The following is a 24,553-nucleotide window of genomic DNA, read 5'->3' as shown; positions in this document are numbered from 1 at the left end:
ACGGGGATGCGGGCATGCGCGTCCTGATTTGACCACACATTCTGCCTCCGACCAAATAACAAACGAGATCTGCATGTTAGATCGACGAAGTCCTGACAGGGAACAGCATCGCGGTTGGCTACATGCATCCACACGCGGGGATTCACACTCTTTTTTAGTGAACGCCTCCCGACACGTCAGGTTGTTTCCTGATCATTGATCATTCATAGGTTCGTATTGCTTTTCTACATCCCTGAGTTTTGTATGATCGAGTGAGCAGATAGAGTGAATAAGCAAGGTACTTTTGCAAGGCTTTTCGCCCCGTGATCGCGCCACATCTCCCGAGACTAAGATTTTCAACTACGGAGTCCGGCGCCGGCACGAACCGCCTAGCGTCTTCCCTACGGCAATGATATGTTCAGCACCGCCAGATGAGGATATAGTGACTTTACGCACCCTGTTTGATCCATCGACTACTAGAGGATTTGGCGGTGTCGCAACAGTCGTCGTCTCTCGGGCCCATCGCACGTGGATTCTTGTTCCCATATGCTTGACATTGTTCAAAAGATTGATGGCGTTCGATGCCTCCTCTCTTGTCGCAAAAGACGCCGTTCCTGAGCCCCTGAATCGCCCAGTCCTCGCATCCTTTGGGACATCGACACGTATCGGATTTCCGGCTCGCCTCAGCAGATTTTCTACCTCCGTTGGCCCTGCCGCATAGCTTAGATTACTTAGGAAGATCGATCTAGCCTCGGTTCTCACAGCACCATTGCTAACGTTGACTGGCGTTCCATTCGCAGCGGTTGTATATATGGGATGGGGTGTCGCAACATAGGGGGCTGTGGAAGCTATCGGGACGTAGTGTTGGTACGTTACTGCCGCGGCGTAGGGCGATTGTCCCACTGGAAACACTGCAACAGATGCGGACGCAGGGACTGCAGTATAGTTGGGGATAGTTGGCGCGTATCTTGGTAATGCTGCATTCAGAGATTGCGCAAAGCTACCACTCATCAATGTGGATGTTGGTGCAGCGGTATAAGCCCTGGGATCGAATGTTGGAGGTGTTATTGCTGAGCGATCTGAGTGACCAGCGGTGCCGAAATATGTTGCGCAATTGCACTTTGCGAGAGTGACGGGGTTCGTGGATGTGACGAAGTGATGGACGAGAAGACGTCTCCCTCCGAAAGCGGGCTCTTGTAAAAGTTCTAAGAGAATTAGAGTAGGAACACAGTGTTGTTGGAGATCAGCCATCTTCAACGTACTGTACACGCTTTCGGCGTCTTCGTCAGTCCGAACTGTGAAGTGGGCCTGTACATCCGTCTGGTAGCCTGTTGGACGACGGACGTCAGTCCATCCTGGTTGGGTTACCAGAACTGTCCTGATGTGATCTTTCAGTTTCTGCCAGTCACAGTTTTCCGGCAACTGCGAGGAGTTAGTACAACACCCGAATGAACCAGCTGTACATGATTACCCCAGAGACGATGAAAAAGTGTCGTTGGAACTGCGCAGGCTGACGAGAGCTCATCTTCCCAGGTAATCGGATGATTGTGCTAAGAATACGAGCACGTCAAGCAGCTGATCATAGAGAGGTAGGCCTTAAGCCGCAATGCTTTAGCACTCAAACTCTGCCAATCCGTGTGAGCCTTGCTTACGTGTAGAAAACATGCACGAGACGCGCGAGACACACGATCAGCGTGTATATGGCTTCGCTCAAAGTACGATAGACCAAAAAGCCATCCAAAAATTCTGTACAGACAAGAACTCTGAGATCTCGTGTAGGGTCGAATCACGGCATAGCCCTCCGCTGCTTCTATATACGGAGTTCGCTCAAGAAGCATGTCCGGGACAGTTCCAAAGGTGCCTCATCCCGACAGTCTGGAAAGCCCAAGACCCAGAACTACATGCAAGTTGGAGTAAAGAGTGGGTATAGATACACATCGCTGTGCGAAGAGCAATGTGATAGCGCGTCTGCACCGTTGCTACTGGAAATCAACACCAGTAGATCTGAAGCCCAGTTACAGATGTCGAGAGCAAGGGTGGCTTTGTGATCTGATGCAGCCCTTGGAAGTTGATAGGACAACAAGCTGCTTCCTCGTGCCGTCCCGAAGAGGGTGAGGCGACTAACCCGGTAGATGCATAAAAAGGCAGAACCCAGGAACTGAGTGCCGCTCAACAAGCGGATAATTTTCTTAGGGGACCCAAGTGCATGCCTTGTCAGAAAGTATGGACCAGGGGCGATGATGACTGCAGGGATGAATGGTGAACGCGGCGGGGTTTGACCCTAGACGCTAATACCGTTCCTCCTGTAATAATGGCGGGGAGCGGGCAATGTTAGAACCTGCCGCGTTCTTTTTAGATCGCCCTTGGACCGCGACCCTGAGAATTGACAAAGAAATATGAGTGTGACTGGAGGAGAAGAGAAAGCGCCGGTCGTTACACTGACAGGATTCGATGCGGAGTGGAGGGCGCCGTGTCCTCCATCGCAAAACGGCTAACAGGGAACCTCGTTAACGCCGCAGAGCTGCAGTCATGGGCCCGCACTCAGCAGCCACCTTCAGTTGTTGATGCTCGCGTAGCTGTTCAGCAACGGCAAACTCGAGTCCGACTCCGCTGGATGTATGGCTTTTGAGAGTTAGAAAAAGTGGGGTTGGCTGGACATTGAGTGGCCGCTCTTGATACTTAAGTATGCAAGGCTGTGAGAGTGGGACCCGAGGGCTGTGCAGATCATTTCAGATCGCCCTTGGGGACACAGCTCCAATGCAGGAGCGCAGGGAGCTCTCTGCTGTACGTTGAGAGGGTGTGGTCGGGCTCTGGTTCGCAAAGTATTGCCGATGTCACGTGCTTAGACGCTATGGGGGAACGCAAATGCACAGGTTGGACAGCATCAGAGGTATGCGATCGACCAAGATAAGGTAGGCGCTACATGCATCCACGAGAGGGTCCCGCAACTCCAGTGCACAATGGTTAGGCCGACCTGTTCTCTGCTCTATGTTTAGGCAAGACATGCGGTACCAGAGCACGCGATGCCGAACCACAAATCCCTCGTGGGGAAGTCTGTTTCCCTGTTCTCAGTACACAAGACGTCGACACGGCTCGTTTGATGCCACGCTGGCTAGGTCGTTATTCTGATCCATATATTGCGAGTATGGAGTAAGGTCACGATCAGCTATCAGGTACGTTCATTGATCGCATCTTCGCGGTCAGAAGCCCTTTCAGCTCTCCACAAGATCAGCCGCTGGTCGAAGCCGCCACTGACAAGCAGTTCCTCCTTCTCGTTGTCTCCATTGCCACCATCTACACACCCTGCCCAAAGACAGCGTACCTTTGAGCCAGCGACATGGCCTTCGAGGTTCGCAACGACCTTACCTGTGCTAACTTCAATACCCCTGACAACCCCGTCATCACTGTTAACCCACACGCCACTACCGTCAGGTCTCCAGGCAAGAGCGGGAGTTGAGTATTGAGTCTGAGGCGCCAAAGTATTACAGCTGATGAGGATAGCCGCTGCTTCTCGGTCTTGGATCGCAAGAGCAGCTCGTGCCTGTGACGCTTGGGTCGGCCTTGAAAGGTCCTGCCGGTCAAGAATCGAAACTGGGCTTGTAGGTATGACGTTGACATCTGCAAAACTAGGCGGCACTGTTGGACCCTCGGACTGGATTGACGGAAGCAGTAGCCGTACGATAAGGAGCTTCATATGAGGAACGGTAGATGTCGCTACCGCAACCACGGTCGGGTCGGTTGGACAAACAGCAACGGCCGAAGGAGTGAAAGCGACCCATGCGTTTGAGTGAGGGGCAAGGTTTTGCTTCCCAAGCAGCTGAAGCGTGGCCGGTAATCGTCCGCTGTCTATTGGCAAAAGTGGTAAGGTGTAGTAGTACATGAACGTGGAGTCCCTCCGCGTCAAGAGCAACACCGGAATAGAACTCTCCGGATGCTCCACAAACAGTAGTGTTTCCGGGTTCGTTGCAACTGTCAGAGACGCGACAGGTGCACCAAGGGAAGGTGCATCATCTTGCAGCGCAACGCGGTACAACAGAACCTTGGCATCCCAGCCGGCCGTCGCTATCCATACACCTTCTTGATCCTGCCAGCCGACGACCTTAACCACATATTTCATGTGATCGCGTCTTTCCTCTATGATGGCGTCGTTGTGGCAGTCAAAGATTATGATCTTGCCTGACATGCCTGCGCATACAACATAGCGCTGCTGCAGCACGAGACATGAGAGGATCGGCGAATCTTGCAGATAAGTCAAGGACCCCAGCATGCGGAACTCAGGTCCGTCTGGATCGATAAAGTTCAAGCGCCTATCCGCTGTCGTTGCGGTGATAATGGACCGAGCATCGCTTCCGCCGAGTGCCAGCCGGTCCGCAGAAACGTAAAGGACGTTTGACGAGGTCGGCAAGCACTCGACGATCGAACTCGTCGACGGGGCTATATGAGTTCAGCACTGCTTACACTAGTCCTCAAGGAATTACTTACATGGCTTCCGCCAGGCCTTGTCTTCGTCATCTATGGCGGTCTTCTCGAACCGAACCGACAGGTCGAAAGATTGCTTCTCATGTAGGATTTGCTCTATCGTCAAGTCTCCTCTAGAAACGGTGCCAGCACTTGGCTTCAGGCCCGCCTCCTTGATGAAAGCAGAAAGTGTCTATGCATCCGCAGCTTCCGTCAGTTAGCGGACAGTTCTCGGAGATTGTGTATAGACTCACCTCATCGTAGCCGTTTGTTTTCAGATACCGAGCGACGAGGGCAGCAGAGTCTGACATAATCTCGACTTGATAGAAGTGCGTGTTAGTAGGTACTTGGCTTCTCTTAGATTGTGAGCATCACCATATTTAACGAATATAAAGATGCTCACAAGAGTTGACTTTCAAATACGTCACTTATCGATAAGATGGCAAGTCGCTGACATAATAGCGTGGACTCAGAGAATTTCAACAGCACATAAAGTCCTCAATAACCACTAGATGCCACCCCTATTTATAAGTAAACTAAAGCTGAAACTTTCTTATATTACACTTAAGGTCCTTTCACACCTGTTGATAATATTCAAACATTTTAGAGTACGTTGTGGTTGATAAAATAGTGATTCAAGTGATGCTCAAGTGGCTCTGAGTCTACGCTATTATGTTAGCGACTTGGATGGCTCTCCAGTTGCTCGGTGCAGACACGTGATTCGGATGCCGGTGCATCTGATACTCTCCCTGCCGAAAAGTAACAAAATCACGTGCCGTCTTAACAAAAAGACGGTGCAGTAGATATTAACGACATCTAGGCTGAACTACGTATACACTCTTATACCGACTCATTATATCGATGTAAGACTTTCCTATAACCGCTTCTTAATAAGTGCCGCCTCTCGAATAAGATTAATACGACTGTAGAGAGGGGATACGTGATTCTATTACTTTTCGGCGGGGAGAGTACAATGAGCGCCGGTCAGGAGAACGAGATTAACCGCTCGAGCGCCAGTGTGTATTATCGACACGGAGCTTCTACTCTCCATTGTGGATCCTCTTACCCGAAGTACTCTCGAGGTCGGAACCATATACAGAAATGGCTAGACTCCCTATTGTCAGAGATGTGAACGAAAAGCTGTGCGGTCTCGGAGGACAGATGATCACAACTTCAATCTCAAGCTCGCTTCGCAGCTGTCACCAAATGCCTTGAACCAACATGTCAGGCACACAGCACCTCGAATAACATCCGCCATGTCCATGAGCGTGGCTCCTTCATTCCTTGGGCTAGAGAACTGGATTGTTTCATGATCGGATTCATTGATGACTGGACGAGAGGGAGGCCCTCGCCGCTGTGATTGTATCTGCAGAGAACCCAAAGAAAGTGCCACCGGGAGACCTCTTGGCCTCCAATGCAATGCAACGCTGAGCAAAATCACGACTAACGACGGACAGGGCGAGGAAGCAAAACAAAAACGTCGCTCGATGCCAAACTTGAGGGAACCAAGCGTGCCCATAGACGATGTAGCAACCGCTATGAAGAGTCGTCAAGTGCGAAAATTCGCGCTGGGAAGAACAGATGCCTTGAACTAACAAAATTCGTGTCCAAGAGAATTACAAAACAGCTATGAACAAAACGTGTGCGAACAACGGTGGCTGGCCTTCGTCCTAACTCAGCTAAACCGATGGGTATATGTACAAAGTGAATGCGATCTCACGATCTAAAGCGAGCCATCTAGCCCAGCGAACCTATACGGTGCGCCAGAGCGTCGAGTGCAGCGACCAGCGAGCCTTGACACCCAAAGCTCGACAAAGTGCCGGAAACCCGGCGGCGCTACTCTCAGTACGACAGCATATGAACTTTCTGAGGTTCCCAAGGCCCCTTACTCCTGCCTTTGTTGTAAGCATGCAGCTCGAGGCCCATCTCCCTCATGCGCTTGGCGCCCTTGCCGGGTGGCGGGCGGCGCTCCTTGTCCTTGCCGCTCTTGCGGCAGTGCTTTTGGTAGAGCTTCTCCTTCCTGAGCTGTCGCTTCTTCTCCAGCCCTTTGACAATGTCGATGGCGCGGCGGCTGTGGCCTTCTTTTGAGTCGCCTTCGAGATCTTCGAGCGGATCGCGGGAGATGACGGTGGGTGTGCGGGGAAGGGATGAGGATTGGGTAACTTGCGGACGCTCGGCTAGGGTCGCAAAACGCAGCTTCAATTGCGGGGGCTGGCTGGGCGAGGTGGTTGTGGAAGTACGGCATGTACCCGGCGGTGACTTCAAACGAGCAGCTGGAGGGGGCGAACGCAGTCGTCTCGGGGATTGGCCAAACAGGCGGCGTGGTGGGGGTGAGCGGTGAGTAGTGGTACGCTTGGCCGGTGGAGGTGAGCGCAAGCGCTTTGGTGAATGTATTGGTGAATGTTTGGTATGATAGCCACGTGCGCGTCGTCCACGTAACTCTCCATCCTCCTCTGGTTGACCGTGCATAAATATGTGGTTCTCGCTTTCCTCGGCGATATCTTCGAATTCATCGACCTCGTCCTCTTCATCCATTTCGGGATCCGAAGCCGGGAAGGTAGGGTCAATGTCTTGTGGTGTGATCTTGTGCCTTGCAGCTCTGCGCCGTTCGAGGTTCGACATATATTCTTCCTCCCGCGGTCGATCCTCGTCAAGCGTGCCGCACACGAAGTCGGTACTGTCGGGGAGCTCGGGGCTTTTCGAAGAGATCGTGAGAGCGCAGCGCCTCTGCCTCCGAATCCTCGACGGGCCAAGCGCCTTGCGAGACTTATCAACGCTATCGACTGACGCAATGGATGAGTCTGAGATACTGCGGCGGCCGCTCGTGGGACGGATGTGTGCAGCGGACGGAGGGTCCAAAGAAGTTGCGGCGGTTGATCGGCCTGCTGGCGCCCACCAGTTGTAGTCGGAGCCCGCGTCGCTCTCGTCATCAGACTCGGCAAAGCCTTCCTCGTCATCTGTGTCGAAGCCGGCATCGGAAACGTCATCAGAAGCGCCCACACTCGCGGAGTCTTCCTCAATTGCCTCTTCGTCATCGAGGTCTTCATCCAGCTCCTCATCTTCATCATCATCTTCATCGTCGTCGTCTATCAATAGCTCTTCCTCGTCCTCCACATCCTCCAAAGCTTCCTCTTCCACTTCCTCTGCCAACTGTCTCAAGCCGTTCTCCAGTTTCAGAGTATCGTTGACAGTGAGTCGGCTCTTGTGACAGGTCGACTCTTGGGTCCATTCCTCCACCTCTTCCTCTGAGCTCGCAAACTCGTGGAATCTGGTCGCGTCAGTTCGTCCGATGTCAGAGTTGATACTAAGCCTTCGCGTGCGGGCAAATGGTGGTGCTTTGCGCACGCTTTTTGGAGATTCATTGCGCACGGTGGAGTCAGAGCCCCTGTGAGACCTTGACGATGGTTTGGGTGATATTTGAAGTGTTCGAGTCCGGGGAGGCGGACTCGTGGCACGAGCAAGTCCGGATTTACTGCCGGCCTTGGTGTTATCCGTGGATACTTTTGCCGTGCATGCGAACTTGATGGTAGTGGGGCGTTTCAGGGGCTCGACGATTTTGCTGTTGTCTTGTGCCTTCGGCGGACCAACGCTCTCGGTCTTGTTCTGGTCTTTCCTCCCGCAGGCGAATGTAATACAGCGCCGACGGCCCAAGTTCGCTTCTACCGTCTTCTCATCCGCGACTGCAATGGGTTTTTGAAGGGGACCGATATTTTCTTGGTCGTCGAGGCGGACGGCGACGTCCTGACTGAAGGGCTCCTTGAAGGTGGATGCGAGGCCGCCAAAGTTCGCTGGTGGCAACGGAGGACTTGGCGAGCTGGCCCTTGTGCAGGGACTTGCGAGACCACCGTCGCTGGTAAGCTCGGCCATTGATGCCGCGCTGGTGTTGCTCCATGTTGAGGCATTGGACAGACCCCGCGACGGCCCAGATGATGGTCGTCGTTCTTCTTCGGTTCCAGACATCTGGAGCGCCTGGGTCAACAGAGACTCCTTGCGCTGGAACTGTGGTGCCATGGCCTTCTCAAATTTCGGCATCACTGATAGTGTGGGTGGATGTGGTGTCTTCTCTCGTTCGTCCGGCGGCTCGTCCGAGTCCGACAGGATCTCGTCACCAGCGCTCAACGATGCATCCAGAGTCGTTGGCTGGTTCTGCAACGTGCGGCCGTCCTGCATCGCTGCTGTGTTTCCAGTATTTTTCTGGTCAAGAAAGTACATCTGTCGACAACAGATACTCCGCAAATCGCTTGTGTGGAGCCTCTCGTGTATTTTGTGTGATAGCGGTAAGGTTGTCGAACTTGAATCGTAGCGGACGTTGTATAGTGTGAGAGATAGCGGCGAGGATGTCGGACTCAAACTGTGTTGGGTGTCGCTCAATCGGCGAGATGGGTGTCCCAGAGGGACTTCCGTTGCTATAATATGCGGATAAACATGGTGGAGGTGGTTTCCGAGAACTACTTCTGGGCGCGCTGGATGCTGAGTGTCGAGAGAAGAAGCCAAGAATACGATCGGCAAGGTCTACCTTGCGAAGGCTGAGGTGCGCAGCAAGTAAGTGGCGATGAGGTGTTGGATTGCGGCGTCCTCCACGCAGTTAAGTGAGCCTCTCTCGTGCAAAGGTTGTTGGGTTCTTGTCTGCGGGCGCGGAGAGGCACACTGCACGCGGCAAAGCCGTCACAGTGTGGTTTGAGAATGGGTGAAGAAGGAGGAAAGAAGGGCGGATTCTGTTGGCGTTTATTCGGATAGTGCGCCGGGAAGCGCCCCCGAAGCCTCCGAGGAGACCAGTGGGCGACCAGGCCAGTGCAATCTAATCCCCTGTCACGTTCCGCAAAACCGTCGTCGCATAAAATCCAGTCGAAATCAATTCTTTCAGCGTGGGGGCAGGGTCATTGTCTGTCTGCATAAAAGCGCCTGAAGGCTGATGGAAGGCTCGAGGGTGCAGCTGACAGCCTGCAGCCAGGTTCGCATTGTTCCCGTCGCATCCACGCCTCAAGCGGCAACTCAGATGCTTGTTTCATTGCCGGTCCTTTCAGACTGCCTAAGCTGACCGAGTCTTTCACTCGGCCTTGTGTTGCAGCTGATTGTCAAAAAGATTACGGTCGTAAGCCGCCAACGCAACAAAACCTGTTGTGGTGATTTGTAGAGCGTCATCATTTTCCCTCATGTTACCCTGAGGACCCTTGGCTTCAGTCTGTCCGCATCCTCTGATCTCCCGAGCGTGAATGATCCTCTCCGTCCGGCCGCTCGTGCTGCTGCAGGTTTGGACACCTTTGTCTAGCGTGCAGCACAGCAGAGGCCGAGGCCCGTCGTCCTCCATCCACCGACGGACGGTGCTTTGAGATTGAAGTCCTTCAAGCGGGGTGCATGCAGTCTTCTGCAAGTTGGTGTGTTGCACCCGCAGCAGAAAATGCCTCGTGTGCCATTCCTGCTTGAGAGTCTGCACGACCTTTTCGCTTGCAGCAGCTCGGGTCAGGTCTTCCAGACGAGTAGAAGCACAGTCCCTGACTTCAGCCGCGCGCTTTTTCCTCAGTCCAGCTCTCACCGCTCTGTCAGCACGGCTTCTTCTTGCCCCTCGTGCCACAGCAAAATCTTTTCAGAAGGACACTCTAGAGACTCTCCACCGCTAGACCGCCGGCCAGACTATCCTGTTACTCAAACGATAGCAAACTCCTTTGATACGTCGGTGTCTAGCTGGAACTTTTGACACAGCACGATCCATGGTAAGTCCAATTAAAGGCACGCGCCTGTGCCGTGAGAAGCGCTGCATGGCGCGATCTGTGTCGAACGGCTCGACTTGGCGTCAACTCTTAACCCATCTTGGCAGTTTTTTAGAGCGTTTCGAGATCTTCCGCAGAAAGCGCCTCAGCCGTCCAATGATCGTCGCCACTCCAACACGAGAAAAGCGGGGTGGAAAATGCTCCTCGTACCCAAGATGACGTTGGTGCGCGCGATAACTTCCACAGTCTAGAGTTCTGATGTGCAAGACTAAGCAAAGACCAGAAGGTGGGAGCAGAATTAGAAAGAGAAATCCATAGCTAAAGAGCGTAGATCCCGTAGCATCGCCTGGGAATACCGAGGATAACCGCGAATTACATTGTAGCAAGGCTCTTGCAATCAGCAAGCGGACAAGAGCCAGGTGATTCACGAGAGATTGCTTTCCACGTAAGCTATGTAATGCTTCTCGAGGACAGCGCGAAGAGCCGGTCTCAACGGCATCCTAAGAATCATCGAGAGTTGTCACTGTGCTTGCTGACAATTCTCATTGGTCGGAAGAAAACCCCGCTTCTGCAACGATCCGCCCGGCGCTCCCGCCCGGCCGCCGCAGATTCGATGTGCAGGGGTGTTCGTATCACCGTGAAGACGGGAACTTACCGCGGGCATCTTGCGTGGCCGGTGCTGGTAATCACGGTATTCCCGGTCCAGATTCCAGAGACCCTCTTTTCAGCTTTCCTAACAGCAGCTTCTACCAAGCCATGAGCACAAGGCATAGGTAAGCGACTGGCCGCGACAGTGCGCCAAACCACTGGGAACCGTATTTCTCAATTTCCTATGTGTATAAGATGTAGAAGTCGATGCTTGCATGGCTGGCACGAATGTTTCTTGTCTCTTGTAACCCTTCCCTGCGTGGATAAAGGGCCACCCGAAAAGTCCGTTGCCGCGTTGAAAGCTCCTCATAGTCTTGAAGATGGGTGGGTCCAACCACAATCCACAGATCAAAGACATCTTAGTCTGTCGACGCATTAAAGAGCTAAACATCTTTTGGTATCGATCGCATGGAACTGGTCTAGCTGGTCTAGCTGGTCTATGATCAGTAAAATCATGAGTCCATTCCGATCGTGAATCTGGTATTGAACAAGGTGGATCGAAGATGCAGCAACGGCCTTTTCAGATAGGAGTTACCAGCGGAAGTAGTCACTCAACCATGGTTTACTTGGGCTTTCTGGCTCATCGCTTAACAAAATTGCAACTTTCAGAACTTCATCTAGAACTGCACCCATCCTGCAAGCAAACTGAACTCCATTCCCGAAGGAATTCCGTTGTCCAGCGTAGGCCACCAGCATCTGCCTCGCATCGCGCTCTACCCGAAGACTCTTGTGGTTCAGTGTCAGGACAGGAAATTGTAGACACGGCGGAGCGCGCGTAGCTGAACAAGATTTCCAACAGAGCCGAGGAACACGTCGGGCTTGCTGTCAAGCCATTGGATCTCGGCAGCAGTCCTGAGGAAACGGTCACTGGTGGCGTGGTTGGGTCCTTGGTGGCAGATGCGGAGGAGAAGGAGGATGCAGTTACAACAGAAGAGAATGTGAAGGAGTGTTAAAACCAGTGGTCGAGGCTTTGAGGTAGTTCTGGTGCGCGTAGAGGAGCCCATTGTGCGGGAGGTTTCAGATGGTTGAGATATGGGAGCGACAAGAAAGAGCATTCGAGAGAAATTGTGGAACTAGCAGAGATGATGGCGATTGTGAGGGTGTAGTATATAAAACGGCATCAAAGTATTCGCCCTGCTTTGGTAAGCAAAGAAGTGGAGGTGACGGTGTGACTGGACTTGCAGGCCATTGTCGGCGATACAGGATAGGTCCAACTTACGCCAAACAGTCCGAAAAAGACTATAAAGAGTAACGTGTTGGAAACCTTCAAAAATAGCACACAGGCGAGGCCTGCGCCGCCTCCGCCGGAGGGCCTGTTGTGTCGTGTTGTAAAGTACACCATTCTCTCGGTGCAAGGCCACCCTCACAATCCCACATGCGGACAAGACAATTGGTCGACATTGATGACACTAAAGCAGGCCTTCCTCGTCCGTCAGTGACTAGTTATAGGACCGCCGATAGCCTGGAGCATTTTCCAATGCCTCGTGAAGCCCGTCCGTTTGGTGGTTCTAGCGCATTGCGAGCGGTGTGCGGAAACACGTGTATTCATTGTTTCTGACTCCTCGAGGTTCTAGTTCTGGCAAGAGCCCTAAGCGCATGAGAAGTCTCTAGCCGTCGTTCCCTTAGTTTGAATGTTGTGTTGTCTATCGAATGTTGGAGGCGTCAAAGCTTGTGTCCCAAAAGGGTAATCTCAGCTCTTCCGCAGAACGTCGCAGACCGGTGGACCAAGGCGGATTGTGGTTTGAACATGGTTTGAACATGGTCCACCCCCAGCGCCAAAATCCGGTTACTCATCAATGCCACGAAGTCTTCCGCGGACTTGATGATGGATTCTCCAGGCTCGGTGATGTTCTACAACTCCCTTCATGGCAACCGCACCTCGGTCGCTTCATCACACTTCGCGGCTAGAAAACGTCCTGCTCGAGCGATGGACCAGCACTCGACATGCTGGGACAGCGTTCGACAGTTGATTTGATCTTCGACTGGATCGAGAGTGGATTTTGTCGATGCGACGTTCTACGCAAAGCGACCACATGTCCTAAAACGGCAGTGTCCCTTTCAGTGTTTGGAGTGGTAGTTCATCACCTAGTACGGAGTACACGAGCTGTTCTTTGCAGGCCCACGACACCATCCGTTCGCCTGAGGACAAACTTGTATTAGTGCTAATTAGTATCAGGAGGAGACCCAGCGAATCAAGTGATCAATATGAATTCTGATTCCTAGGAGTACGCGAACTCAGCATCTCGATCTGCTTCATAGAGGACCCTAATACCCTAGTAGAGCATCAACAACACCCGATTGCCGTGGTGAGCGCCCCCCCTTCATAAAAGATATCCAAAGTCCTATAAAGCAACACTAGACCCAGAAACACCCATACTATCATCGCTCGTTTGTCTCCCCGCTGTAGCCCTCCTCGCCCAGATGTTTCAGCAGGAAACTCCTCTTGAAGTAAGTATTCGGATGCAGTATCGTGTCCAACTCCGCCTCGCCCCAAACGCCCTTGTTCTTCACCTCCTTGATCTCGCTCTTATGCGCGTACTCGAACACCCTGTTGCACGCGATATGATATCGCTGCCTCGCCACGTCCTCCCTAACGCCCTTGAGCGTCTCTCTATCACTCACGCCCGTCTGCTGCAACATCGCCACCAGATTATCCACCGTGAACGTCCGGTACGGACACCCATGCGTCATGCCCGGCCCGGGCAATGCTTCCGTCAGCAGTTTCTGGCAGCTGTACGGCGTATAGCCGCGGCCGCGTCGGTTGGCATCCCCGCCCACATCGCCGTACGCGTGGCGGACGTTGTATTTGTACTCCTTGGTGAACTTCTCGTCGGTCATGAGCTTGAAGCTTCGGCGCCAGAACATGATGCATTCTTCAAGGCTGAGGCCGATGCCTTTGAGGAAGAGGGTGTATTGTAGCCGCCCATAATGCTTGAGGTGCGAGTTCTGGCGGAGCGTGCGGTGTAGGTGCTGCATGCAGAGAGGGAAATGCTGGGAAAGGGCGTCAATGTTTTGGTGGGTCGGTGCCAAGCCGGATGGGGATGAGTCGGCGTCGTAGGTTGCTTCGGGCGCGGTGAAGGATTGGGAGAGGTGGGCGAGGATGGGGGAGAGGCGGTCGTCTTCGTCGAGACGGGGGAGGGCGCGTGCCGTTAGCTGTTTGAAGCACTGTCAGCACAACGGCACCATTGTAAAGAGAATCAGGATCGGGGAACCCGACTCACCTCCAACGCAGCATCCAGCCTCCTCCCGAACTCGGCTACTACCAAGCTCTGCTGTTCGCGAACAGGCACATAGGCCTTTCCCCGCTTAAGCAGCACCTTCCGCGACTCGACCAGCTCAGGCACCTTCTCCCAGTCCACTTTGAACCACCCCTCGTCCTCCCCTTTCTTCGCATAACCAGTCGCGGCCCTCAAATCCGCCCCAAGCTCCTGCACCTCGTCCTCGGATACCTTCTCCCAGCTCATCCCCATAGTTGCGCCCAAGCTGTCCACAAAGTTTTTCCTCTCTCGGGCGTCCTCCTCCTTATATCGTAATCGGAAGAGCATGGTCTCAAGCCTGCTGAAGCGGCGCCGCAAATCCTCGGTTGCGGAAAACGCGAGCCGGAGGATGAAGTGCGAGTAGTGGTCTGTCTTGCGCTCATCTTGTGCGGTTGAGGAGCGTGATGGATTGAGTGGCATGTGTTTCTGGAGGATTGGGGTCATGTAATTTGTCGTCTCTTCCGGGGTGCGGTTGCGGAAGGTACAGGATTCTAGCTCGGAGAGGACTGCGGAGAACTATTAGTGACGGTTCCTCTCATATATACGCTGCGCCACGTCCCGAAGCGCCGATTCGAAAAGCTGGCAAAGGAGACGCGCTTGGTGGGAAGGAGTGTAACGGGACTAGAACTTCTGGACTACCTCCCGGAGCTCAGGCATACATACCCTTCAGTCTTGCAATCGCCCATTCCTCGAACTCTTCAAGCGTGATCTCAGCTGTCGGCGGTAACACGTAGAAGTTCAGCCCATACTCGTACTTCTGCTGCTGCCATTGCGGTTGCGCGAATTGTCGTTTTCTGTGGTCGAGGTTGTTGCGCCGCTTCGGATCGATGCGCGAAGATGCCAGCATTTTATGAATTTCTGATAACTTTTGTGGTGTTTCTCTGCGAGCAATTATCGGCGAGCGTTTTGCGAGGTTCTCTGATGTTTTCCTGGATGAGATGGCGGGCGAGGGTGACGCGAGGCGTGTTGAAGCGCGTCCGATTGCCGAGGAACTACCGGCACGACATCCGAAGCCTGATGCCGTTTGCCTCCAAGGTTCTATGCAAAACTAAATGCTCCTCTTCTTGTCAAGAAGCTTGAGAGCACACCACCCTTCCGATCCGAACTGGGCTGGTAAGGATGTCTAATGCAAAGCGAATGTTGCCTGGCGGTCCACAATATACGCGGTAACGTGCTTACATACCTTCAATACCCAGAATGGACGGAAAATGTCTGACCCGCGGGTCTTCGGCAGCAGAGGGGTTTATTCGGTGCATAACTGAACAGGGCCGTCTAATCTATCTAACAAGAAGGAAATGACTCGTTGCTGAAGTCCCCTAGATCAGCCCATCAGATCACCCAGACTATCCACATACGCAGCCGGTACGATCGGCTTCCCTTCGCCCAAAATGTCTTCCTTGCTGTTGACACCAGTACATACCATCAGCGTCCCTCCCAGCTTCCCCTCGATCCCAAACTGGATGTCCGTATTCAGCCTATCTCCAACCATACACGTCTTCTCACGATCGACCTTGAACTTCCCCTCAATCGCATCCATCATCGCCTGGCTCGGCTTCCCCAGCGCCAAAGCCTCGCGTCCTATCGACTTTACCAACGGCGCACCCACTGAGCCGGCACCGGGGAAGAATGCGTGCGCCATCGGCAGCGTCGAGTCCGTGTTCGTCGCCAAGAACTGTGCTCCTCTCCGCAGATATGCGAAAGCGATCGCAAGCTTGAGGTAGTTGACGTGGAAGTCCAGCCCTGAGAGCACGATGCCCACGTCATCGTCTAACATACTGCCATCAGCAATGGCGGCGAAATCTTCCGGTGTGATGTCTCGTCGCAACGATGGGTCTGTGCCGCCGACATAGGGTACGTTTTCCGACTCAAGCTCGGCTTCAATGCCGGACTCGCCGAGCACGAAGACTTTATTCTTGGGAGAAGGGAGCGAGAGGATGCGGGAGATGTAGATTGCGGCGCTGTAGGAGGAGCCAAAGACTTCGTTCTACGGAGATTGTTGGCGTCAGCGGGTGAAGAGGAAGGCTGCGGGTTCCGCTCACTCACCACTTCGGCGGGTATACCCAGCTTGTCGAATTTCTTCTTGTAGTCCGCTCTGGATTTGGTGCTGTTGTTCGTGACGAAGACCAGCTGCTTGCCTGGACATCGAGCATTAGCCGAGAGCCTACTTAAGAGCAATCGAGCATACCTTTACTCCTCAACATCTCCAACACCTCTGGCACCTTCGGAAAGAGGTGATCTCCTGACCATAGCACGCCTACCCTTCATGTGCGATCAGCTTGCAGATGCTTCGATATCCTGGTACGCCTGAAGCTCTTTGAAGGCCCGACATAAGGATATTGCGCGCAGGTGTGAGGTTCGGAGCGAGTATGTACACACCATCGCAGTCGAATAGGAAGGACTTGAGCAGCTTATTAGCAGCTTTTCTTCAATTGGATGGCCGGTACTTACGTCAAACTTGTCAATAAACTCCTCGATGCCAGCCTTGTCTCCAGTGAGGTATCTGGGCTGCGCCATGTTTTCGTCTGGAAGTAGCTGTTCTTCCGGTGGTTGTGTTTCGTTAACAGGCGAAAGTGATTGGGACGAAGTGGGATGGTGGGGTGAGGGCTGACGCTTGGAACCGGGTTGTTCGGAAAGAAGACCGCATTTCCAAGTCGGAAGATTTCGATACACCTATGCAACGAACCAATCAGACCGGCACAGGAATGAGCTCTGCACACATCGCTTCTAGTATCTCATAGTCGGCAATCCCAAGAGGCTTCGATCACTCTGCAATAGGCCGACGGGATGGAAGCTCGATGAAGAAGAAGTAACAAGCCGTGCCATCAAGCAAACTGGGAAAGGGATTCTGTCACACAGAAAGCTTGCTGTCTCTGTTTAGGCGTGTTGCTGATGCCTTCTTCATATTTTCAATGTCTCCCAATCACACCAGTTACAATCGCAAGTCAACACATAGATTAGCAAGGAATGGCTTCATGTTTACTGTACTGCGGCTTTATCGAAAGCGACCCTTTCTGGTCCCTTCCCGCCGCTCACTAGTACCACAAGATAGATCCGCGTGACATATACGCACAGACGCCGAAGAAGGTGCCATGGCCGAGGCCGATGCTATCGATCTGGCGATTAGTATTGTTTGTGTCCGGCGATAGAATTGCTTGTCTTTCTTGTACGTTACTACTCACGCAAGTGACAGAAATCGCCGGACTCGTAAACTACTAAACTTACAACTCAGTCCCTAAGTTAACAAATTCTATTAGATTTACTATGTCTCTAAGGATCTTTACCTAGCCATCCTACCTCCAGGTATAGCTTGCACATATTTATGTGGCAGCATACCATGAAGGGTTATGCCTATTCATAACCTCCCTAAGCTGACTAAAGACCTATATGTTTTTCGGAGTCCGGCAATCTCTATCACCCAGGTGCTACTGTATTCGCTCCTTTGGCATGTTCTCGCTTTCACGACCAATCAAATCTACACCGCCATCCGTGCTTTCCTCTCCGGAAGGATTTACTGACGGATATTCAAGTCGTCTCTGCGAGCATCTGCAAGCCTTTCGACATCTCCTGTCTCCTTCACCAGCGCTCTTGTATAGGTACTGGCTTCTCCAGCTTGACATGGGCCATCAGAGGGAGCTATTCCGCTGGAAGCACGCGCCTGTTCGAGAACCAGGCGTATGGTCCGAAATCTACGCCTATCTAGGGTTGGAAAAGATTGGTGTTCTGGTATACTAGAAGACATCGCTCGGGTAATAGTGCGATTGAGGATCCAGTAGCTGGTTTTCGGCTGCGAATCGAAAGGGGTACTTCACGTCGTCTTGTCGAATTTGTGGGCTGAGGGATACCAGTGTTTCCACTAAGTAGGTGGCAGTATATATTTGTGCCCAATTGGGAAAAACGATCTAATACCGCCGGTATTTCGGTGATTTGCCAAGCACCCAAGGCAGTGCTGGTGAGAGTAGTCCAGATGTTAGCCTACCTTACTCTATCTAGGTGCTAAACCTCGGCTACTTCCTTAGCTAATTACCACTACGATTATATACCGGTCTCATAGACCTCCATTAATAACACTAGCCAAGATCTTTAATACCATGGTTCGGCAGCTCCGGATAACCTCTAAACGGCTAGCCGCAGTACCGCCGCTATTGAAGATCCAGTACCGGTCCAAAACAATCCAAATATTCAACGAGTCGGCACCTACTTACTGGAAACAATGAGGGATACAATTGAGGCGGAATGAGAGGTAAGTCTTCGTCTGTCTTGCGTCGAGCACTGCGGTGAAGGCTGATGCGGTACGTACATATCATAACACGGAGATGGAACGAAGCATCAAGTTCCGGTGGTGAAGAAGCCAATCATGGCGTGATGACAGACTGCGACTGACATCGGAGCTTGAATTCCGAAGTTGATAAACGACGGGGGAAGAGGCTTAAGAGTAGCAAAGGATGTCCTCGATGTCTAACTGAAACAGCCGAGCTGACTGGCAAAGGTGCGCGGTAAGGCATGGAGAGGAAGGAGCAACAAGGAAGGACCGTACCCTCATGCCCACTCGCCAAGTACGGCACACGAGAGCGATGATATTCGCAAACCCGGAAGAACACGGTTTTCGTCTCAGTGGCATAAAGAGCCGCAGAATCGTGGTGGCGGGAAGCGGAGCAAATGCGACGAAGACTATACCCATCAAACTGCCTGTGGAGATGGCAGAGACGAAACGGTGCTACGGTTCTGTATCTCAAGGGGACTCCTTAGCCTCACGGTCAAGCTGTGATCACGGAAAGCTGCGGTTGCAGGCCCTCAAAGAGCTTTGGACGGAGAATGAGGAAGAATAATGGCGGTCCTTATTACAACGTGCGTGTCTGAAGCACTTTATAGATTTTTAACAAGGTTAAAATAGGACGCATCATATAAGTAAGGCGTAGAGAATTCGCTCTTTTAGCCTATAGCGACGAACGAGCCCTAGGTCAGATCGGACTATAAAAGAGAGGGCATCTGGATGGTAGTCGCTCAAAACACGGACTTCTATTCTCTTTTTGCCAGCAGACCCCATGTATCGTGTTGAGGCAGGGCATAGCTATATACAGGACCGCCTCGGTGGAAGTACGTCCGAAGCAGTTGACCTCATAACATAGAGTGGCACATACTTTTATCCGGCGCCCATAACAGCAGCCTACAGCACTAAAAGTCAGTAAACGTCACAAGTAGTTAAACTATTCCCAATGTGACCAAGGTCCAGTCACTCTGAGAAAGGTGCACTCACTCTAGCAACCGAATACAACGGCGTAATCCCCGTCCAATGTTGAAACTGATAAACCCCCTGCCCAACCAGCACCTCAAGCCCATTGACCGTCTTCCAGCCACTATCCGTCGCGAGCTGCATCAACGGCGTAACCGGGGGCTTATACGTCATCTCCAATAATATCTTCCTCCCCTCCCCGATTCCCGCCTGACCACCCTTACCACTCCCACCACTACTCCGCTGCTGCTCCTCCCCACCCCTCTCGAACAACAAACAGAGCGCCTCCCGCATATTCGACTCGATCGGCTGATCCGCCGGAATCGTGCCGATAGCGACTGCGGGGATCCTCTCCAGTTTCCCCACGGCCTCGACATCCGGCAGCACGCGCAGGTTGTAGTCCTCGGGAAACGACTCGATCAGCTTCGCCAGCTTGGCCGGGGAGCGCCCAATCAGATAAACAGGCGAATACCCCATTGAATGCAGTGCGTAGATGGCCGCACGCGCTGTCCCGCCTCCGCCGATAACGAGCCCACTCGACGTGCCTGTGCTGCCCTGCGCGCCGGAGTTGCGCAGCACGAGTACCATGCCTTGCCAGTCCGTGTTGCGGCCCACGAGGCGGGTCTTGATGTTGCCCTTCTCGTCTTTGATTTCCGTTGGTACGATAGTGTTGAGCGCGCCGATGATTTCGACTTCCGGCCCGACGGTGTCGAGGTAAGGCCGGATTTCCTGCTTCAGCGGCATGGTGACGGACGCGCCGCCGAAGTCGGGAGCGCGGATTATGTCCTTGACGGACGCGGCGTTGGAGGTTTCGTGGAGGCTGTAGTGATGCGGCAGGCCGGTGACACGGAAGAGGGTGTTGTGCATGGGTGGCGAGCGGGAGAGGCCGACGGGGTATCCAAAGATCATGAATTTCTTGGGCGGGATCTCGCCGATCAGCGAGAGGCCGCGGCGAATGTCTGCGGCCGAGAGCTGGCCGGGAGCGGCGGAGTTGGGGAGCTTGGGGTGCGTGACGGGTGTCATGAAGTTATTGATTATGCGGCTGAGCTTGCCGTGGATGCCCATGTTGATGGCAATGACGGGTTTGGGGTGTGCGCTTTCAGCCCAAGCCTTAAAATCTCGGAGGGGGAAGTTGTCTTGGAGGCTGCGCGCAAGGCCGACGAGCTTGATGACATCGCCGTGTTGCAGTGCCTTGTTGTAGTAGGGTACCCAGGACCCATTATCCCAGGCCAGCTCGCCCTTGGGGTCGTGGTGAGAGGCAATGATCTTCGAAAAGCCCTTGTTGTCGGCGACCTCCGTGAGTAACTCATCCGGCCATGTCATCTCGAGGTCGATGAAGTCGAAACCAAGCCGGAGAGCTTCCCTGTAAAGCTGTCGTGCTTCATCGTAAGCTTCATCGGGGAAGTTGCCGCCTTGGCTTTTAGTGCGCAGGGTAAAGATGAGAGGAAGATTGACGTGGGACCGTAGAAGTGCGACCTGATCGATGAGGTACTCTGCCGTTGCTATGCCGTCAGTGGCTGTCGGGTCCTCCAACATGTCCACTCGCAACTCCACTGCGTCCGATCCAACAACTATCTCCAGTAAGTCGTTCATTAGCGGCTGTACAGAAGGCACCGCAAGACACACGAAGAAAGACTGCTTCTTCTGCTGAATAGTCTCCAGCGCTGCACCCTTCCCAGAGATCAATGCCAAGAAGCGAGAGAAATCTTCCAGCGTGTTGAGGAGACCCTCGGCGTCTACGGTTTGACTGTGGAACTGGAAGTTGCTGCATTGTTGATACCAAGGTTTACGACGTAGCCAGACGCCGAGCATGTCCTCCACGTACGCAGGTCTTGTCTTGTCGATGTTCAGGAACTCCATCACTCTCGCTATGTCCCGGGTAACCAGCAGTACCGTGCCGCCTCGCGCCTTGTAGTCCCCAAGAAGCTTGCGTGCGCCGGACATCTCAACCACGCCACCGCCACAGGCGAGAATGTGGCCCGTGGGCTTTTCCCGCATAGTTCGTTCGAGTAGAGCGAGTTCCTCATCACGGAAACCTTCCCAGCCTCGGTGCTTGATGAGTTCGGGTATCGTCATGCCGACATGCTCTTCGAGTGCAGTGTCCAGGTCGATCAACGGCCAGCCGAGGATGTGAGCTGCCCAGCCGCCAGTGGTGGTCTTGCCAGCACCTCTCATTCCGATGATGAAGATAGACTTCGCTACCGTAGTAGTCGTACCATTTGTAACTTCATGATGCGATGGCGGCGGTTCCACTCCTTCCAGCCGGGCCTTGAAGACCTGTGACATTGCATCCCACCAGCCTGGCCATGTCTTCGCTGTACAGTCTTTCTCGAGGATCAGCGTCGGATACGGCGCCACTAGCGCAAGCACGCTGAAGCTCATGGCGACACGGTGGTCATCGTAACAGTGGACGCCGCCCTTGGCTTCTTCTAGGTCGTAGCCTCGACCATCGATTTCTATACCATCGTCGAGCTCCCGACAAGTAACTCCAAACTTCGCGAGCTGATCTTTCATTGCGGCTATGCGGTCGCACTCTTTTACTCGCTGATTGGCGATGCCAGTGATCCGCGTGGTTGCATTGCCTTTGCTAGGGGTAGCAACAGCTGCAACTACAGATGCAGTTAAGAAAGCATCGGTCATAGGCTCCATGTCCACTTCAGGTAGTGGCCTAAGCATGCCGACAGGTGGCCCGGTCACTGTTGTCGAGGTCGCCGTTTGCTCGACAGAGCAGCCCATCGGCTTGAGCACATCGACTGCGAAGCGAGCGTCTCCTTGTAGGGACTCCGATCCAATGTTAGGTACAGTGCAAGTTGTGCCGGTTACTGCTGCGATGGCCAGTGGGTAAGTTGCTGAGCTCGCGTCGCTCTCGACTTCGTAAGAGGAAGGATTCGTATACTTCTGACAGGGTATGTGATATGTGTTCTCCTTGCTTTGGGACTCTTCCACCTGAACGCCGAATGAAGCCATCATGGCAATGGTCATATCAATATAAGGTTGCGATATTGGCTTCCCGCCGACCAGCCGCAATGTCACAGGCTTCTTAGCGTACGGCGCGCACATCAGGATTGAAGAAACGTATTGCGATGAGACCGTAGCTGCAAGCTTGATCTCGCCACCGGCAAAGCCACCTGCTGCTGTAATGGATAAAGGTAAGCTGCCCTTCTTTTCTAGATATTCGATATCCACGCCATTGGCCTGCAATGAATCCACAAGAGGCCCGATCGGTCGCTCCTTCATCCGTGCGTTGCCGGTCAAGACGGTCGATGCGACTTGAGCTTGTTTTGCCAGTGTCGCCACAGTTGTGAGGAATCGAGAAGCAGTACCGGCATTGCCCAGGTACAGCTCTTTCGGGCTCGCCCTCAACTGACCTCCGTTGCCAGTAACCGCAAGCACACGTCCGTCATCCTCCCAGGAGAAAGTTGCACCGCCTAGCTTGCCAATGGCCGAAAGCATGACCTGGGTGTCATCCGAATGCAGCAGGTTCGTTATCCTGCATGTTCCTGTGCCGAGGGCAGCCAGTACAAGGACCCGGTTGGATATACTCTTGGAGCCTGGTGGTGTGCAGGATACTTTAGAACCGGGCGCAACCTCCGGGTGGACGAGGATGCTGGGCGATAATATCACTCGAATGTCCTGATCTGCCACGATGCTCGCTTTCTGCTCGTGAGTTCTGCCAATGGCTGACAGAAGCACAATCTTCTTCTTTGCGCCGTCGTTCTTCTTGTCGACTGCCATGATTGAGATCAACCCGTCAACCGGGCAGTGCTTGTTAGCTGAACGCTTCCGTACATGTTTGTCTACAAGAGACACAGGTAGCCCATAGCTCGCGATACACTGTGTCAGTCGGGCGACTGCTCCGGCGTCTAGCACGCCAAGGTACCTGGCCAGCTCGGCCTCCTTGACCATGCCTATCGCAACGCATTCTCCATGGAGAATCTGAGGAGTGAGTATAGCCTCCATTGCGTGCCCTATGGAGTGTCCAAAGTTCAGCAAGTTGCGCAGCCCACCTTCTCTTTCGTCCTCGGACACCACATGCGCCTTGACCTTGATCGAACCGAGGACAATCTGCTTCAAAATCGAAGCTATGCCCGCCATGCGCCTCTGTCCTTTCACAGGCTTAGCATCCAGCGTCCTCATAATAACCTCAGCATTGTCCTCCAGCGACGCGAACTCCTCTTCGTCCCAGATCGCCGCCGTCTTGACGACCTCTGCCATGCCATTGACGACCTCCCTCTTCGGCAGCGTCTCTAGGAACTGCAGATCCACGTATATGCGCTCCGGCTGCCAGAAAGCTCCGACCAGATTTTTCCCAGCTGGGGTGTCAATGGCAGTCTTGCCGCCAATCGAGGAGTCCACCATGGATAACAGCGTCGTCGGGACTTGTACGAAGCGAACCCCGCGCATGTACGTCGCGGCGACGAATCCGATCATGTCCCCTATCACGCCGCCGCCCAACGCAATGATCACCGTGTCTCTTGTGCATCCTTGCCGCAGTAGCCAGTCCTCCACCGCAGCCTTCGTAGACCGGGATTTCGAGTACTCGCCGGGTGCGACTTCGTAGGTGAGCAGCCTGGAGCTCGAGGAGAGCTTCGATGCTTCGTCTTGGAAGCTTTTCTGGAAGGTAGGCGTGTAAAGCGAGCCGATGTTGGTGTCGGTGATCAAGACATAGGTGGAGGATGGGATGCTGGAGAGCAGGTCTCGCGCGACGTAGCTCTGCCACAGGCCATAGTCGACTATTATGGTGTCTTTGCCAAAAATCTGGACCTTTGTGGGGTTCTGCATAGCTTGGAGCTCATGCAAAATACTTTTCGGGCGCGTCAATTGGGGCTTCTGCGCCGCAGAAACGGAAGTCCTTCGAGAGGGGACGCGTTATGATACAGCAGCTATGGGCAGACGTAAGATGGGACGAATTTGTGACTTGTATACAGCAGCTCATACGTCAATCGCTTCCACAGCTCCCTGAGTCAAACTCAATGTCATTTGTCGCGGCCGGTGTCGGCGCCGGCCAGGCTGAACGCTGATCCGATGCCTTGGCGGCTCGAGAATCTGGGGTCACGTGACTATATGTCAGGGCACCCTGCGCTGTTATGATACTCAATCTAAGTTTGTGGTTGCAGGACAAAGACAGGAGATTCTCCCTCTGCAGCCAGGTCTATATGTGAGACATCAGCGTGTGGCTATGAACAAAGGGCTGTATATCCAGAAGTAAAGTAGCCGAGACATCTACCGCTAAACCATGAGACACCGGGCGCCTGTGCTCGCTCGTATGCTCA

The 24,553-nt window shown here is 53.4% G+C and overlaps 6 protein-coding genes across 6 annotated transcripts; all 6 read right to left on the bottom strand.

Annotated features, from left to right (window-relative positions):
- Nucleotides 1-339: 339 nt before the first annotated feature.
- W97_02495 (uncharacterized protein) lies at nucleotides 340-990 on the bottom strand (the record flags this gene model as incomplete). The annotated part of the gene is made up of 1 exon (XM_007780395.1): nucleotides 340-990. The coding sequence occupies one exon, from the start codon at nucleotides 988-990 to the stop codon at nucleotides 340-342; it is 651 nt and encodes a 216-aa protein (XP_007778585.1).
- A 2,158-nt stretch (nucleotides 991-3,148) lies between these two features.
- W97_02494 (uncharacterized protein) lies at nucleotides 3,149-4,748 on the bottom strand (the record flags this gene model as incomplete). The annotated part of the gene is made up of 3 exons (XM_007780394.1): nucleotides 3,149-4,413; nucleotides 4,462-4,630; nucleotides 4,692-4,748. 3 exons carry the CDS (start codon nucleotides 4,746-4,748, stop codon nucleotides 3,149-3,151), a joined length of 1,491 nt encoding a protein of 496 aa, XP_007778584.1.
- Nucleotides 4,749-6,279: 1,531 nt separating this feature from the next.
- Nucleotides 6,280-8,607, bottom strand: W97_02493 (uncharacterized protein; the record flags this gene model as incomplete). Its single annotated transcript, XM_007780393.1, has 1 exon — nucleotides 6,280-8,607. The coding sequence occupies one exon, from the start codon at nucleotides 8,605-8,607 to the stop codon at nucleotides 6,280-6,282; it is 2,328 nt and encodes a 775-aa protein (XP_007778583.1).
- Nucleotides 8,608-13,172: 4,565 nt separating this feature from the next.
- Nucleotides 13,173-14,897, bottom strand: W97_02492 (DNA primase large subunit; the record flags this gene model as incomplete). The annotated part of the gene is made up of 3 exons (XM_007780392.1): nucleotides 13,173-13,946; nucleotides 14,015-14,556; nucleotides 14,714-14,897. 3 exons carry the CDS (start codon nucleotides 14,895-14,897, stop codon nucleotides 13,173-13,175), a joined length of 1,500 nt encoding a protein of 499 aa, XP_007778582.1.
- Nucleotides 14,898-15,371: 474 nt separating this feature from the next.
- Nucleotides 15,372-16,564, bottom strand: W97_02491 (4-nitrophenyl phosphatase; the record flags this gene model as incomplete). The annotated part of the gene is made up of 5 exons (XM_007780391.1): nucleotides 15,372-16,034; nucleotides 16,094-16,185; nucleotides 16,236-16,309; nucleotides 16,378-16,448; nucleotides 16,499-16,564. 5 exons carry the CDS (start codon nucleotides 16,562-16,564, stop codon nucleotides 15,372-15,374), a joined length of 966 nt encoding a protein of 321 aa, XP_007778581.1.
- Nucleotides 16,565-19,280: 2,716 nt separating this feature from the next.
- W97_02490 (pentafunctional AROM polypeptide) lies at nucleotides 19,281-24,062 on the bottom strand (the record flags this gene model as incomplete). The annotated part of the gene is made up of 1 exon (XM_007780390.1): nucleotides 19,281-24,062. One exon carries the CDS (start codon nucleotides 24,060-24,062, stop codon nucleotides 19,281-19,283), a length of 4,782 nt encoding a protein of 1,593 aa, XP_007778580.1.
- Between the last annotated feature and the right edge of the window lie 491 nt (nucleotides 24,063-24,553).

Source organism: Coniosporium apollinis, assembly GCF_000281105.1.
Source record: "Coniosporium apollinis CBS 100218 chromosome Unknown supercont1.9, whole genome shotgun sequence".
Classification (NCBI taxonomy): Eukaryota; Fungi; Ascomycota; class Dothideomycetes; genus Coniosporium; species Coniosporium apollinis.
The sequence above is the reverse complement of the archived record's forward strand: the minus strand, read 5'-3'. Positions and strand labels throughout refer to the sequence as shown.